At 36.7% G+C, this 18,457-nt stretch overlaps 1 protein-coding gene across 1 annotated transcript; it reads right to left on the bottom strand.

Annotated features, from left to right (window-relative positions):
* Positions 1-907: 907 nt before the first annotated feature.
* Positions 908-2,015, bottom strand: LOC131077523 (triacylglycerol lipase OBL1-like). Its single transcript, XM_059222145.1, has 2 exons — positions 1,380-2,015; positions 908-1,252 (listed from the first exon to the last, which is right to left on the bottom strand). Exons 1-2 carry the CDS (start codon positions 1,626-1,628, stop codon positions 989-991), a joined length of 513 nt encoding a protein of 170 aa, XP_059078128.1. The 5' UTR covers positions 1,629-2,015; the 3' UTR covers positions 908-988.
* Positions 2,016-18,457: the final 16,442 nt, after the last annotated feature.

The following is an 18,457-nucleotide window of genomic DNA, read 5'->3' as shown; positions in this document are numbered from 1 at the left end:
CCCCTAAAGAATGTAGCCAAGGTCTACCCAAAATAAAGTTATACAGTAAAAGTCCTGACATGCCATACACCAAGTTTGGAATAATAATTGATCCAATATTTAAAGGCGAAATAACAATGCCCAAAAAAATTTTACTAGTGTTATCAAAACCACGAATGAATATATAAGATGCAGCAACAGAGTTTGAATCCACTTTGATTTTAGGCAGTAAGTCTAGACTGCAAACGTTGAGTGATGAACCTAAATCAACCATATTCTGCTTAATGCCAACACCATTAACATAAATAATTATCATTGGGTCTTGCAAGTTCCTCACTTCTAGAGGCATGTGGATAGACTGTAATATTTGGTGAATCCACACAAATACAATACATCAACACATTCACATCTACAAGCCTAGAACAAGAAGGCGACAAGATATTTTGAAGAGATTCCTAAAGCATACCCTGATAAATCAGAGCAATTTGAAGCAAATCCCATAGTGAGATCTTAGCAAGAGTAAAAAAAAGTTGCTCAATAAGGTCATAGTCACTAGGTTGTTGAACTAAAGTTTTAGAAGCTTGAGGAAGATATGGTTGCAAAGGTTGTAAAGAAGTGCTAGATTGATCAACATTTTGCTTTTTTTTTCTCCTTTCTTGATTCTTATTTTTCTTATTCTAATTATTCGCAGCCAACAATCAATAAACCTTAATTTAATTTATTCGCTCATAAAGAAATTTAAAAAATAAAAATTGACAAAGTCTTTTAAAATTTCATTTAAAAATGTTTTCATTAAGAAATATTACAGTCCATGCATAGACTAGTAACATGTGTTTTTCCAAAAAACTAACAAGAGTAATTGAGTATCCTAATTCTATAATAAAATTTTCTAAATAAGTGGAAACCATCTAAAAGATGGGCTCAAAGTGAATGTCTTTCTTTCAATGTGAAGAATGATTTGTATTCAACCATTCACATTAGTAAGACTGCATCCTTCAAATAAGATATATTATCCTTTTACATTACTCAAAGTTGGATTCAATCTAGGAGGACCCAATCTTATTGCATTAATGTAATTTACTGGACTATGTGCTGAAATCCCTGGAACCAAAATTCCAAATATTCTGGAGATAATAGAAAGTTTGGTCTCCTTGAAGCTCTCTCCCTTAATGTAATGTAATACTAAGGATTGTAACAATTCCCATATGGCAGTTATTCTTATGGGTATGAAGTACACCAACGTGAGATCTCTATTGGGGGCTTCCACAAGATTCTGCAATAACAATTTTAACAAAATAATATATTAAATCCATAGAGACAATCTTACTAAAATTTAGTGGATATCACTAATCTTAAAAAATAATAATGAGTATTACAAAATTAAAAAGTAATTTGAATACCTTTTGACAATAACAGCAGTTGTAGTAAAGACATACTCCAAAGTGCTTATACATGAATAGGCCATCATCAAAAGGTAATCTTGGAATAAGGTCATTGGAATATACAACTCTAAAATATTTGGGTTTGGATTGTTTTAGTTTACTATTCATGAAATCTCCAAATTCTTTATCACCAACTCTAGGTTGTCCAAATGTATAAATAGCCAATAGTTTTTCTAACAACTTATCCTCCTTGTTCACAAATAGCATTGCTAAAAATAATACAGCTAAAGCTCCTCCTAAACTATGACCTGTCACAATGAATTTTGCATTTTTGTGGATTTGTAAAAGGTTCTTTAACTTTTGGCATAGAACAAAATAGGCTAGAGGTTTGTTGATGTCTTGTGTTTCGAGATGATGTGAGGATTTCTTATCAATTGAATGGTTTGCTAGACCCAAAGCCTCTAGAAATCCTAAATGGACTTTTCCTATTTGGGGAAAGTCATACCATGAGAAATCTAAATCTGTTATGTAATCATCTGCCTCAAATAATTGTGTTCCTCTAAAGGCTACCACTATTAATTTGGCATCAATTTCCTTGTCACATACTACAAATGCTTGTGTAGATTTCTTCTGCAAGTGATCTGTAAGATACCCATATCAACATATTAGTATTCATGAATATGCAACTAATATAAAGATATTACCTACTTTTAGAAATATGCATACAAAGAATTGTGTAATTAATAGTGATATTATAATAAAGACAAGAAAGGTTGGCACTAATTCTCTTCCATATTAATTTCAAAAAATAACAATGAATAGATTGTCAACACACACTAAGCCAAAAGAATCTTCAAAACACGTTTGAGAAAAGAGTACAAATGTATTAAATTATAATTATTAAGTCAAATTCTAAACATGAATGGAACTAGTAATTTTTCAATGTTAGAATATTGTCCTCCACTTTTTCATTTTTATTAATTAAATACCCTTAATAAAAGTAGGTAGATCAAATAATGTGTATGTGAACAAGTTTTATTTTTGATAAGATTTAGTTTTAAAAGGATGATTGATTTAGTCTTTATTTAAACATCATTTCATTGAATGTTCAATTAATCAATTAATCAATTTTCTTTCATTTATATCAAAAATTAATTAATTATTTTATTGATTTAAAATTTATTTTTAAATGATAAAAATATTATTGGATGAAATTTTATAATTTATTTGATATGCTAAATTATCTTAAATTTATATAATATTGATTTATATCAATTGAACTGATCAATCAATCTATATTGAAAACGCGTAATTTATGATTTCATTACACTTGGTTTGTCCAAAAAGATTCCATACCGTCCCAAAAGTCGAAGAACTCCACAAAATGCATCTGCAAGATTAGACATTTTTGTTCAGTCAAAGAAAAATTTGAACAAATTTCTGTGGGCTGTTAAAACAAGTGAAATAAAGTACCTTCCAGTGCTGGTTGACTCTTTTCCTGATAACCAACTTGTTTTCATAAGCTAAGGTTGAAGCCATGGCTGAGATATCTGCAAACACTCGATCCCCACCATCCATGACGGAGAGATCATCTTCAGAGATGCTCTTATACAGATCCTTGCGCCGCTCTAAATGGCCAATCACACTTAAAAATTCTTCTGATCCTCTCTTGGGTATGATGATGCTTCCTGTATAGAAGAATCCACACAACCAGTAGTCAAGATTTTACTTAATTCTCTATGATGCTAATTTAGAGTGGGAAGAAGTATTGACAGGGTATGATTTATTGGAGTTGTAGCTAAATATGTGGTATTAGAGTCATGTTTGGATCGAAATAAGCTGGCCAAAGAGGGGTTAGCAGCTCCCTGATACACTAAATGAAAGATCTTAGATTTGAGTCCTAATCGCTGCCTATTCCAAATTAAGAGGCTGAGGAGGTGGGTATTAAGATAGTCTAGACCCTGTGGTCCATAATCTCCCCATCAGAGCAGTACCATAGTTGATTCACTGGTCTGATCATATGAACTGTAGCTCAACAAAAATAAGCCCTCTTAAATTTAAAACCAAAGAAGCAGTGAAAAGGTCTAATTCTGGTAAATTTCTACAGAAGGGACTGAGATCCACCACATTCATAACTTGTTTCACAACAATCCATTCAAATGTTGTTAGCAGTTTCGAATCACACAATCAAATCCGTGATTTGGATTTGATTGTGTGAGAAATTTTTTACCATCAAATCCGTGATCTTAAGTGTTTTGCTCTCTTAAGCCAAAGGATAAGAACTTACCAAATCCTATAAAAGAAACTTTTATCAATGTAAAAGATTAAAAAAACCATAAACATATGGAAAGGAATGATCTATGATGGAAAAATAATAATTTAAAAATGCTTACACAATATTTTTTTGTGAGAATAATATCAAATCAGTGATTAAAACTAAGTACAATTACCGTTTAATAAACTGAACAGGGTTCTTAACAATCCCCCATTCTGAGAAAACAGGTTCAGAAGAAATTCAACCAAGATACCCAATGCTTTCAAGGGTCCTGCAACATACTCCACAATTTTCATCAATATTAGGGCCTTGAACCTAAGTGAAGCTGGGGAGAAACCATCCTTTTGATGGCCCTCTCCACAACCTCATGGTCCCTTGTGATTCGAGCCAAGATATACACGAAGCTTTCCAAGAGTTCAGTATTTTGGACATGCCCATGGGAAAGGCGAGCATCACCCAACACCTTCTTCACCACCTCCTCCACCTCGTCCCCATCCAAAATGAAGATCTCTTTCAACTGTGCATCCATCAATGCTTGTCTGCAATCACACTCACATTTTGGAATCAAAAAAATTTCAAGATTAGTCGACCCCAACCCCGACCCCTCCATCTCTGTTCACTACTCAATGAATATATGTAGCCTCAACTTTATAGATGGGATGAAAGCACTTGCTATGTGGGGATTCATATATGTCTGATAATCCTTATAAGATTGGCACAAAGGTCCAAAAAATCCCATGAAAATATTTGCTTGATTCACCTCTACACCACATATCTGTGTCCTCATCATATAGGCACTATGAAAAGTACGTCGTCATTGGAGATTAAGGCTAGTCCAAGTCATTATATCATCTGAGATAATTGCCTCAATATCCTGATGGATGGGATAATTAGAGAGAAAGTCTTCATCCTTATTAGCCTCATGAAAGATTTGTTTTAATGAGAAGTCCATTCCTTCTAGCATTACTCATATGTCATTAACCCACATCCTAGATATCCAACTAAGAGCATCTCCAGAAACTACAGTTTAGGTTACATTTAGGGAATCGCCCTCAATATCAATACTAAGGAGACACATTCTTAAGCCGTCAAGAAGGGCTGCATATTCGACATTATTATTGGAGTCATCAAGAAGCTTAGGTAGGGGTCACATGGGAGGGGCTTAAGCTCTATTTTTAAGGAAGAGGCGGTCCCATGAAGATTTTTTTTGGGGCTACAGGATTATTTGGAATCTGCTCCTAAGAAATAGAAGCTCCTACTTTTAGGATTTCATTTTTAAGCAGGTGAAAATGGGGTGGGGCTAGAAATTGCCCCACCAACTTAGGAATTGTATTTTCCACTTGGCAATCAGAAAATAGTTGAGATGAGTTTCACCAAACATTTTAAAGGGAAAATAGAAAAAATAAATTATTTCATTTTTCATTGTTGCTCATGGGACCACTAGCTTCCTTCAATCAGGGGCTTACATTTTTAACCAAAATTGTGCTACACATTTCATGAGACCACTCGCTTTAAAAAAATTCCTAAAAAATCTCTACAGCACCAGCTCTATTTTTTAGGAAGCCCCCCTCCATGGGACCCCAGCCTTAATCAATCCTCCCCATAAGAAATCACCAGTATCACTTCTCACAATGAAACCTAGTCCAAATGGGATACGGTTCCCCTAGAAGCACCGTCGAAGTTCAATTTTAGATGGCCCTTTCGTGGGAGTATCCATTTTTCTATGTTCCAATCTTTATCATTGCCATCAACCTCCACCTTTGGGGGTATTAAATGGGGCTAGGACTTAGACATATGATCATCTCAACCTATGAATCATCCCACCTTCCTATTTAACACCTTCATGTTGATATGTTTGCATATTCTAATCTCAATTCTATTGATTAGAGAAAGAAGGGGGAACACTTTATTGTTGAGCACCCTATCATTTCTCTCATGCTAGATATGCCATATCACCATGACTAGAACTGCATGCCAAAACCCACTCCACACCAAACCTCTATTTAAAATTAGCCATCCCTTGAAGAGATCCTTCAAAGATTATGGTAAAGGATCTAGCAATGAGGCATTGTACAAAAATATGATCAACATCCTCCTCATTCTTTTCACATAATGGGCACCTAAAATCTCCCATAAATCCTATCTTCATCAGTCAATTCCTTGTGAGAATTTTTTTCTAAATAGCAAGCCATGTGAAAGCGCCCGCTTTGGGAATAATATGTGTATTCTAGTATAGATCTTTCCATTCACATGATTCAACCTCTTGTACACCCAATTCATAACTCAACTTAGGGGACTAATTACCTGACTTAGTAGCACACCAGATAATCTTATCATCTATTCTCCCCAAAATAATGTCTCTTGTTTAGCTCTGATACTAAAGCTTATCTACAAGCATTGGAAATCATAGCAAAGTCTTTCCACACCACCCAACCATCAACATATGATGCAACGTAGTCAGCAACTAAGACTCTATAATCCCTTACGGTAGCTTCCATGGTCTTTGTCATATGCGGTAGATCCATTAGTGGTTTGCAACTATTTCATGAGTCAAACCAAACCCTACAACCTTCTTCCCATTACCAATTTTCCAAGAGATGTGATCTGTAATTAGATCCTGGTATTTCAGCATGAAGTTCCAAACTATTGATTCGTTCGGTGGGTTGGCAATAGAGATAATTCTTTCTCTCAAATAATTATTCAAATATTTCTTAGTTAGCACCTAGCTCCAAAGCACCCCTGATTCTAAGTACATCCTTCAAATCAATTTAGCCCCTAGCACCCTGTTTTGAATCAAAATATCCCTCACTTCAGCCTTGCCGGATTCTTTCGGCTACTTCACAACATCCCAAGCAACAAGTGGGATACGATGTTTACTTTTTGCTCCATCCCACATAAATTTCCTCTATAGACATGCCATCTCTTGTGAATATTGTTTAGTTATCTCCATTGTTGAGAGAAGATAAATTGGGATTGAAAACAAAATAGATTTTATCATGGTTATTTGTCCCATAAGTGTAACCCACCATCCCTTCCAATTTTTTGTTTTCTTCCCAAGTTTTTCTATGGTGTCCTTCCATAGTTTGTTCCTCACCATACCATTGAAAAAGGGGACCCCCAAATATGTTGAGGTAATTTTACTAGTAGCAAACCTCAGGATATGGCCAATTCTCCTCTATACTCTCCGTCTAGTGTTGAACAAAAGAATGTTGGATTTATCTTTATTAATTTTCTATCCTACGGTGAAATAATACCCTTCCAAAAGGTCCTTTATTTTTTATGGCTTCCCTAATTGTTTCCTGGCCATACATTAATGTATCATCTGCAAACAATTGGTGTGAAAAAGGCCTCATATTTGGTATATCCTTTATACCAATCCATAGTCCATGTTGCACCATAACTTTGATCCTACGACTTAAAGGATTTTACAATTAAAATGAAAAGGAAGGGGGACAAGGGATCCCCCTTCCTTATCCCTCTGGTCCCACAAAATAATCTACATGTAATTTTGTTGATCACAATTGAGTATCAAGGGGAAGAAATACATTCCCAAACCCAATTTATCCATTTATTAGAAAAACCATACTTTTTCAAAACAAGTAACAAAGATATCCACTATACACAATTGTATTCTTTTTTAACATCAATTTTCAAAATAATACCCTTGTGATTATCCTTTTTTATCGAGTGCAGAATTTTGTGAGAAATCACCACTCCATCAATAATGTTCCTGTCGAGGAGAAATTCGCTTTGCTCTGCCAAGATCAATTTTGGTAAAATTGTTTCAATATATTTGCCATTACCTTTGAAATAATCTTATCTATTGTGTTGCATAAAGGAATTGGTTGAAAATTTGCAAAGGAGGAAATGTGCAGTTTCTTGGGGATTAAAATGATGTTCATATTGTTCAACTCCTTTCGAATAATGTCTTTCTTCCTAGCCTCCTCCACCACACCAAGAATATCTATACCTAGGAAATCCCAACATTTATGAAAGAAAAAAGTGGTAAAACCATCAAGGCTAGGTGCATTATCTGCTCCAAGTTGTAAAGTAGCCTCCTTGACTTCCTCTAGAGATAATGTCGCACTAAGCATATGGTTATCTTCATCAATCATCAATCGTGGAATGTCTTCTAGGAAATCACAATTGATCTATTCTGCCACACCATCCCCACCAAGGAATTTCTTGAAAAAACATATTCCTTCTTTCTCTATTCTATAAATATCAGATATAACATGACCATCACCATTCTGAATTTGATTAATTATATTCCAATTTCTCCTCATTTTAGTGGAATTGTGAAAAAACTTAGTGTTGTGGTCCCCTTCCTTAAGCCAATCATCCCCAAATTTTGATCACCAATAATACTCTTCTCGAGCCAAAATCTCATCATATTCTATGATCAGCTCCTTTTCTTTCACAAATTCTGACTCTAACATCCCATGCCAATAACATATGTACTCAAATTTTCCATTTTTGCTTCAATTCTTATCTTTTCTTCAAATATATTCTTAAAGATATTCTTGTTCTAATCCTTCAATTTCTCTTTTAGAGCCTGTAATGTTTTTTAGAAAATGAACATTTTAGTCCCCCTTACATCCCTTGACTCCTGCCACTAGGATTACTTTAAATCAACCAGTCTCGACCAATGCAACCACATCTAGAAAGTGATCAGAAATGGGAATGGATCTAATAGAGGTGGTCAATATAATATCTAAATCAGCCTAATTGTCAGATATGAGAAACCTATCTAACCTCTCTACAATGTTAGAGTGCACTTTCATTCTATTGGTCTAGGTGTACTTTTTGTTTGATGGAATGACATCTGATAGGCCACACTCTCTGACAAAATCTGCAAATTCAACTTAGACCTGACCCGTTCTTCCTAATCCCTCACTTTTATCACTAGGGTATGGTATTAAATTAAAATCCTTACCCAAAAATACCTTATCTTCTTGTCCTTGCAAGTCCCCTCCTAAAATTTCCCATAATTATGCCTTCTCCTTTGACTTGATTGGCCCATAAATGTTATATATGATAAAATGCAGGTCTAATGACAAACTTGTGACATTGGCTTTCATCTAGTTATGTTACCCTTTGCTTTCTGAATCTTAACTTTGTTTGGCTTCCAAAGAATGCATAATCCCCCAAATGCACCAATTTCTTTAGTGGTTACACCTTCCCATCCATAGAAGTATTTAACAAATTTGTTGGCCTCATCCTCTGATAGTTTTGTTTCTTGTAACATTACAATATCGCTTGAAATTGACATTCTATATTTAGCACTTTACCATGCACCTTTTGTTAGGGGCATTAAGGCCCCTAACTATCCATGTGAGGATTTTCATTTCCTCCCAAGGGAGGCCTATCCCCCCTTGGATCTTGTCATATAGGTTTTGATGGATTTTTGTTCTAGGAGTAAACAATCCTTCTCTCGCTTCTTACCATTAGTTTTACACCATGTTTTTGATCTTGCAACTACCTTTCTTGGTGGATTGGCCATAGTTTGACTAATGGTTTTTTTTTTCTTTTCTATGATGTCCAAGCCATCACCTTCTTCCTCCTAGGATAGGCCTCTCAAAGGGGTTCATGATTGGGCTTCCTTCAAATCTAAACTAGCAAGGTCTAGGGAGGGGGCATTATTATATTATAACAAGAGGGGAAACATAACATTCACTATGTTATTCCACCAGCTCAACCTGAGTTTTGGGGATCTTTCTCTACATACTCAAATTCGCATTTGTCTTAGAAGGTGATGGCAAGGCTATTTCTATTGTGACCTCTTCATCTTCTTGCTTTTGTTTCCATATCTTTTGGGTCGAAACTCTATAATTTTCCATATTATGGTTCCCTTTACGACATCTGATGCAAAAACACTTTTCATCTTCCTTTTCAAATTTTTGTCCCTAGGAACCAACCAAAGTCTAAAGTCTCACCTTACTTGGCAAAGAAGAAATTTTAAAAATATGTATCCGTGCATAATAATTTGGTCATCATCCCCCATCTCTATATCTAGGGTTTTTCCTAGAGTCTCACCAATTCTTCTCAAACATCCTTCACTCTAGAATTCAAAGGGGAGATTATATAGTCGTATCCATATTGGTTTATCTTCTGAACTAAGGATAGTGTTGGCAGAAACAATGAATGAAGACTGAGAGAGGTTGGGGGGGTGAATCAGTCTTAACCGGATTGACAAACTTAACCACAAATACAGATCTGATAAACTCCGGCATTAAGAAAGATAAGAAAATTAATAGCACAGCACACAACACCAAGATTTTGACGTTGAAAACCCAGTTAAGGGAAAAACCACGGTGGCAACCTACCCACAATAAGATGATACTCTGTAGTAGTATGTGAAATATTACAATGGGGAATGCACATGTATTCAAGCACACTGCCTAGAGCTCACTTCTCAAATATAATGACCCGGAAGGCTACAACCCTCAGGGAAGTCTCACTGACTTACAACAAGATTTGGACTACAATCCGGAAGAAATAAACTGAAAGAATAGCATCTCCAAATGCCTGATTACAGTTCCGATTAAGCACAATTGTCTACTCAGCAAAACCAATCTCTCCTTAATCACAACACTGAAAGATGAATCACTGGATTGCACATACACCTCTCTCTAATACTGTAGACACAACCTCAATCTCTAAATTACATGACAATATCACCTATTTATACAATTCATCAACCTTTACAACAAGGTCGGTTAAACCCTCATCTCACAATTACAAAATCACATCACAGGGTATGAAGATCGACCACCAAACTAATATAATGATTTATATCACATAACATGGACCTAATTCAAATTCCCAAATACTCAACGCCACCAAAAATCATGCCAAGAGCAACCGCAACATGCTACACCACCAAAAATATCGCATAGTTCACAAAAAATCATCACCGATTCATGAAAACCACCAAAAAACTACACAACAATCAATGCGGATCACCAAAACAAATTAGACATGACTAGGAAACACCAGCAAGCATGTTAGAATCATCAGAAATAGCTGCACCAATGCCACTTATCAAATCCTCATCGATCAACATATGAAACTCAAGAACACAGCCAATCAGCAACTGTCATGAAGAAAGATGACTTGTGGAGCACCATATAACAATCCATATAAAATGAAGATACACAAGACCATCCCAAACAATATCCCAAAAAATCAACACAAGATCTGATCACACCAGAATATACCGAAGGAAATATTGAACTCTCCAAAGCACTGATCAGATAAACAAACTGCAAAATGGGATCATATGATATGATCAATCTGCAAATATCGGAGTAAATCACAAGAATATGTTGACATCAATGACAACAACATATCCTAGTAGCAGAAATGACCAACAATATCCAACAATCTCCCCCTTTGGCGTTGATGGCAACATATGTATGTAAAAACCAATCAATACAAAGAAAGAAGATATCTCCAACAAACTCCGCCTAAGATCAAGACAAATACAAATACAAAAAAATTTCACATTATCTCTCCCCCTTTAACAGTAATGTCAAAGATCTCAAAACACGAAACCAAACTCTCTCTCCCCCTTAGAATATGAAACATGAATCTCAAGAATCTCTCCCTCTAAAACACATACTACTCCACAAGAGGAGCAGCATCAGCTTACCAATCCGAATAGAAAGATAAGGCTTTGAATTCCACCAGATTGATGCAACTCAATGCATCTAGTTCTCATCAGGGGGGGTAGATACCCCTAACTTGCCTCTTAAATAGATAAATGTATCTACAGGCAAAGGCTTAGTGAAAATATCAGCTATTTGTTCCTTTGTAGATACATACTCCAGCTTCACCTTCTCTTCACTGACTTGCTCTCTCAAGTAATGATATTTGATTGGCACATGCTAAGTCTTTGAATGTTGCACCTGTCACAAACCATATTTATCTATAATTATTTATTAGGAAAATGGTGTTTATTTTTCATTTATGAAATTAAAATGAAGTTGAAATGGAATTTTTAGTGAAATAAGATGATAATAAAAAAAAATGAATTCAAATGCAATGAAATGATTTACATTAATTTATTTATGTGTTACTTAACAGATTTGGGTTTTATACATTGTATTCTTTAAATCTCTGTATGCCCATTAATTAAAAGACAAAGCAACTAACAGTTGGATAATTCTAGAAATAATTATCCTCTGCATACGGGTACAGCTCCCCAACAAAGAATGATTTTCAATCAGCTCTAAATTTACAGTAATTTTGTTTGCATACTTTTTACCTGAAAGTACTAAAAGGCAGATCAATATTCATTTGTCAACACACAATGAATATACTCTTAATTAATAACACAAATTCTATTATGAAGTTCACAGACTTCAATCATTTATTTTTCAGAGAAAAACACATTCTATGTGCAGTCACATATAATGAGAAGAAAAGTAACAAATTCCTGATTCAAACTAAATCCACATAGAGATTATCGTCCAAATCTATTAAACTCACAGATTTAATACTACAGAATCTGTAACAATTTTATTCATTAAAAAACTGTTCTTTTCTTTCCCAAAATATCATGAAAAACAGATTTTATCTATTGCATTCCTTTCCCCAAAAAATCTTTTGGACCATTTTAGAGTCATTTTCATCCCTTATATAGGCACAGTAGGGCTTACAATAAAAGCAGGAAACACAGAAAAACTAACTTTTCCGCCCCGTCAAGTTCAGCAGAATTATCAAATGAAACTGTCTTTTCAAATTACCAAAAAATAGAGCCTATTGTCTAGAAAACATGAAACAGTTTTAAGAAACGGATTCTTTCTTCCAATCAGAATACGTCGTAATGAAGTGTTGGATAATAGTATTATGTGTGTTGGGAAAAATGGTGTCTCAACCTTGCATTTATGTGAGGTTACTATTTATAGTAAGTTTTCATTTGAGCACGAAATGGTGCGAAACTCTCCCTGAAGCTTCTGGTTGGCTAGATAAGCATTCCGGTAAAGTTGCGTCGCAAGGTCACAGCTAGTTTTGAAGATATTAAAGTTTTCGTCTTGGAGGGGTGCAATAAAATGTTTAAACTTAATTTTGGGGACTTTAGAGGCTCTGAAACGCCCTGAAAAGTTGTCGTAACCGGCGAAGCGGGTTACGAGGTGATAGAGCACTTCGCGAGCTTTCCGGCGCTTCAAACGGTTCGTCAATCGGACACCCGGTTCTCAAGTTATGGCCTCCGGAAGTTTGTACTCCTGAAATAGGAAAAATAATTTGTATCGAATACATAAATGAGCTGTAAAAAGGGAGTGACACGTGTTGATGTGTGCTTTAACATGTCATAGGGCATCTAGAAGGGAGATAAGGTCGGCTACACCTTATTGGGTGGTTTTAGCCCATGGTTTTGTAATACCGTTTGACGGTTTCTTGTATTGTATCTCCTATTTATGAGGTGTGTGAGATAGAGGTTGTGTGTAAGAGTCTTATGGCTATTGAGTTGCCTCTGAATCTCTGATTAGTGCTACTCCTGCGAAGAGCTTTCTCTGCAAGTATGTTGTAATCTGTTTTTGATTACTGAATAAAATATTGAGCTACTTTTGGAGGGTGGGGTTTTTCTCCTGAAAGGGTTTTTCCCACGTAAATCACTGTGTTGTGGTATGATTGCTATTATATCTATTTCTATTTTCTGTAACTGTTGTAACAATCTGAAAAAGTTTTGCATTACCCTCCTCTCAAGGTTAGTGTAGGAAGTTGTTTCCGCTACTTAACTTCCTTACAAGTGGTATCAGAGCCTGATCACCTTTGGTTTCAATTGTGGGAAGTTGGGTTTTTTGAACTAATCCAGATTTGAGTGGGAGCTTGTGCAGAAGACACTTTTTGATCTTGTTGCAGGAATATTCAGATGGCGAGTTCGTCAGGGAGAATAGAGGTGGAGAAATTTAATGGAAGTAACTTTGAGATGTGGAAGCTGAAGATGGAAGATCTACTAATAGATCGAGATCTTTGGGATGCTGTTGATGCGAATGTCCAAAGGCCCTCAGATCCTACTGCGGCAGCTCAGTATGATGTTATGGACCGAAAAGCCAAGGGTCTAATCAGACTGTGCCTGGCAGACTCTGTTCTAATCAATGTCCATGAAGAAAACTCTGCAAAGAAGCTATGGACTAAGCTTGGTGAGATGTATCAAGTGAAATCTTTATTAAATCAAATTTTCTTAAGAAAGAAATTGTATTCCTTGAAGATGGAAGAGGGTGGACGAATTGCAGACCACCTAGAAGCATTCAATATGATTGTGGCTCAATTAGTATCCGTCGGTGTTAAGATGGATGAGGAGGAGAAATGTCAGATCTTGCTTTGTTCTTTGCCTGATTCGTGGGATTCTCTTGTTATGGCTATCGGTAGTACTTCTGTTGTTTTGAAATCTGAAGACGTGGTGGGTGCCCTGCTTGGTGAAGAGATGCGAAGGAAGGTATCCATCAGTTCAAAGGAAGCCCTAACCGTTCGTGGAAGACCTAAGGAGAAAGGCAAGAAGAATGAGAAGCGCGGCAAGTCCAAATCCAAAGGGAGATCGAAATCTCCTGGAAAGTCCAAAGTCATTTGCTGGAATTGCGGTAAACCGGGTCACATCCGTAAGGACTGCAAAGAAGAAAAGAAGAAGAAAAAGAAAAAGTTTGATTCTGATTCTGAGTCCGACAAGGAAGATGGCGATGCATTTATTGCAGCTTTGGCGACTCATACAGGTAATGATGCCTGGCTAATTGACTCAGGTGCATCTTTTCATATGACTTCCAATAGAGATTGGTTTTCTGAATATGAAGGATTTAATGGAGGTAAGGTGTACTTGGGTGATGATTCACATCTAGACATTGTTGGTCGAGGTAAAGTTAGAATTAGGTTTTCTGATGGTAGAATAAAAAGGATTAATGGTGTGCTGCATATCCCTGGATTAAAACGAAACCTGTTATCTGTGAGCAAACTGATAGATGCAGGTGTGCAGGTAGTCTTTTCTGAAGCAGGATGTAAGATGATTAAGGGTGCTATGGTAGTTGCTAGAGGTGTCAGGTTTGGCACTTTGTATAAGCTTGAAGCATACACTGTTGAGTGTAATAGCACTTCTGTAAAAAGTAAATCTGCGGATACTTCACTGGAAGATTTGAAGGTTTCACCTTCAGCAGATGGTAATGGTTTTTGGGTACCTAAGGGTGCTCTTTCGTCTGAAGCAAAGTTACCTGCAGAGAAGACTATGTTATGGCACCAGAGACTTGGCCACATTGGAGAAAAGGGTCTAAGGACCTTGAAAAATAAAAATCTTGTTGAAGGTTTGAATGATTGTAATCTTGACTTTGATTTCTGTGAGCATTGCATTTATGGAAAACAAAACCGCATTCAGTTTTACTCGAGTTCTCATAAAACTTGTGGTGTTTTGGATCTTATCCATTCTGATGTGTTTGGTCCAGTAGATGTCTCTTCGATTGGAAAATCCACATATTATGTTTCATTTATTGATGATTTTAGTAGAAGGACATGGGTATATTTTCTAAAGAGTAAATCTGAAGTTTTTAGTCATTTTAAAGAATTTAAAGCAATGGTTGAGTTGCAGACTGGAAAGAAAATAAAATGTTTGAGAACTGATAATGGCGGTGAGTTTTGCTCTAATGATTTTGATAGATTCTGTAAAGACTATGGAATTAACAGGCAGAAGACAACTCCGTATTCTCCACAGCAAAATGGAGTTGCAGAAAGAATGAACAGGACACTGATGGAGAAGGCTAGGAGTATGTTGAGTGGTGCTGGTCTCGAACAAAAGTTTTGGGCTGAAGCTGTTGCCACTGCTTGCTACCTGATTAACAGGTCTCCTACATCAGCTCTTGTTGATAAAACGCCTATGGAAGCATGGTCAGGTCACAAGCCTTCATTGAGACATCTTAGAGTTTTTGGTTGCGAGGCATATGCACATGTGCCAAAGGTGAAACGAACAAAATTGGAGAACAAGGCTGTGAAATGTATCTTCATCGGGTATAGTTATGGTGTGAAAGGATACAAGCTTTGGGACCCTGTTGCACAAAAGGTAATTCACAGTAGAAGTGTTATTTTTAGAGAAATTAAGTCTCCTTCTGTTACATTGCAGCCAGAACAGACTAAAAAAGAAGATGTGATTCAACTTCCTTCTACACCTGAAAGAGTTGAATTGAGACCCCTAGATAGACAAGAATTTGAGGAGAGCTCGTCTAGCTCTGAATCTTCAGAAGAGGAGGAAGAACCTCCAACTCAGCTTGTTCGAAGGTCTACAAGACATAGACAACCACCTGAAAGGTATTCACCTGATGATTGGAGATGTATTTTTGCTCTGAATACTAGTGTGGATGAACCGAAATCTGTAGAAGAGGCATTAGGTATGAATGATGCAGAATCCTGGAAGATTGCTATGGAGGAAGAAATGGCAGCTTTGAAAAAGAATGATACATGGGATCTTGTACCATTGCCTGAAGGACGAAAACCTATTGGTTGTAAATGGGTGTTCAAGAAAAAGATTGGATCAGATGGAAGCATTGAGAAGTATAAAGCAAGGTTGGTTGCAAAAGGCTACTCTCAGGTTGAGAGTGTTGATTACGGTGAGATATTTTCTCCTGTTGCAAAAATGACGTCCATTAGATTTTTGCTTTCTATTGCTACTGCTTATGATTTAGAGGTTGAGCAAATGGATGTGAAAACTGCTTTCCTTCATGGTGATTTGGAGGAAAATATTTATATGACACAGCCGGAGCACTATGTGGTGAAAGGCAAAAGTAATTTGGTCTGTAAATTGAAGAAATCTTTGTATGGCCTCAAACAAAGTCCTAGGATGTGGTACCAGAAATTTGATACATATGTGTTGAGTTTGGGATTTGAACGTTCTAAATCAGATCACTGTGTTTATTATAAATCTTATGGTGATCATTTCTTATTCATTGCATTGTATGTTGATAATATGTTATTCATTGGTAAAGGGAAAGGTATGATTTCAGAACTGAAGTCTCAGCTCGCTGCTAAATTTGAAATGAAAGATCTTGGTGCAACAAAGCACATTCTTGGGATGGAAATTAGAAGAGATAGGGTGAACAGAAAGCTATGGCTAGGCCAGAGTAAGTATGTGAATTCAGTGTTACAGAGGTTCAACATGCAGAATTGTAGACCATTGAGTGTTCCTTTTACAGTTGGAATGAAACTATCTATTTCAGATTGTCCTACATCCCCATTGGAGATGGAAGACATGAGCAGAGTGCCTTACCAAAGTGCGGTTGGAAGCTTGATGTATGCTATGGTCTGTACTAGACCAGACATTGCCCAAGCAGTGGGAGTACTTTCTAGATATATGTCTAATCCTGGTAGAGTTCATTGGGATGCAGTCAAAAGAGTCTTCAGATATTTGAAGGGTACTTCAGAGTATTCTTTGTGTTATCATGGTAATTTAGTTGGAGACATGACTTCCCTTGATATCCATGGTTATGTGGATTCAGATTGGGCAGGTGATATTGATAGCAGAAGATCCACCAGTGCTTATGTGTTTACTTTGTTTGGTGGTGCAATTAGTTGGATGAGTAAGCGACAGGCTGTGGTTGCTTTATCCACTACTGAAGCAGAGTATATGGCAGCTACTCATGCTTGTAAAGAGGCCATTTGGCTTAAGAGACTGTGTTCGGATATTGGAATAAAACAAGGTACAGTGACAATTTATTGTGACAGTCAGAGTGCAATTAGCCTAGCTAAGAACCCGACATTTCATGCCCGGACCAAACATATTGATGTTCAGTATCATTTTGTTAGAGATATGGTCGAAGATGGTAGGGTGAAGCTGGTTAAGGTGGAAACTTTCATGAATGTTGCAGATGCTTTAACTAAGGTTGTGAGCACAGAGAAGTTCAGATGGTGTTCAGAGTCTATGGGCCTTATGGCCCCTAGCAATTGATTCATTGTGTTGACATTCCCTTCCACTCATGCAAGGTGTTCGACAAGTGGGAGATTTGTTGGGAAAAATGGTGTCTCAACCTTGCATTTATGTGAGGTTACTATTTATAGTAAGTTTTCATTTGAGCACGAAATGGTGCGAAACTCTCCCTGAAGCTTCTGGTTGGCTAGATAAGCATTCCGGTAAAGTTGCATCGCAAGGTCACAGCTAGTTTTGAAGATATTTAAGTTTTCGTCTTGGAGGGGTGCAATAAAATGTTTAAACTTAATTTTGGGGACTTTAGAGGCTCCGAAATGCCCTGAAAAGTTGCCGTAACCGGCGAAGCGGGTTACGAGGTGATAGAGCACTTCGCGAGCTTTCCGGCGCTTCAAACGGTTCGTCAATCGGACACCCGGTTCTCAAGTTATGGCCTCCGGAAGTTTGTACTCCTGAAATAGGAAAAATAATTTGTATCGAATACATAAATGAGTTGTAAAAAGGGAGCGACACGTGTTGATGTGTGCTTTAACATGTCATAGGGCATCTAGAAGGGAGATAAGGTCGGCTACACCTTATTGGGTGGTTTTAGCCCATGGTTTTGTAATACCGTTTGACGGTTTCTTGTATTGTATCTCCTATTTATGAGGTGTGTGAGATAGAGGTTGTGTGTAAGAGTCTTATGGCTATTGAGTTGCCTCTGAATCTCTGATTAGTGCTACTCCTGCGAAGAGCTTGCTCTGCAAGTATGTTGTAATCTGTTTTTGATTACTGAATAAAATATTGAGCTGCTTTTGGAGGGTGGGGTTTTTCTCCCGAAAGGGTTTTCCCCACGTAAATCACTGTGTTGTGGTATGATTGCTATTATATCTATTTCTGTTTTCTGTAACTGTTGTAATGATCTGAAAAAGTTTTGCATTACCC

Source organism: Cryptomeria japonica, chromosome 6 (genome assembly GCF_030272615.1).
Source record: "Cryptomeria japonica chromosome 6, Sugi_1.0, whole genome shotgun sequence".
NCBI lineage: Eukaryota > Viridiplantae > Streptophyta > Pinopsida > Cupressales > Cupressaceae > Cryptomeria > Cryptomeria japonica.
This window is presented reverse-complemented; position numbering and strand designations above follow the sequence as displayed.

What these genes read in the sequence shown, in the direction of transcription:
- LOC131077523 (XM_059222145.1), bottom strand. Translation starts at nt 1,628, where the DNA reads ATGCTATTTGTGAACAAGGAGGATAAGTTGTTAGAAAAACTATTGGCT. An exon ending in ACTGCTGTTATTGTCAAAAG is followed by an intron (nt 1,253 to 1,379) that starts GTATTCAAATTA and finishes TTGTTATTGCAG; the next exon opens with AATCTTGTGGAAGCCCCCAA.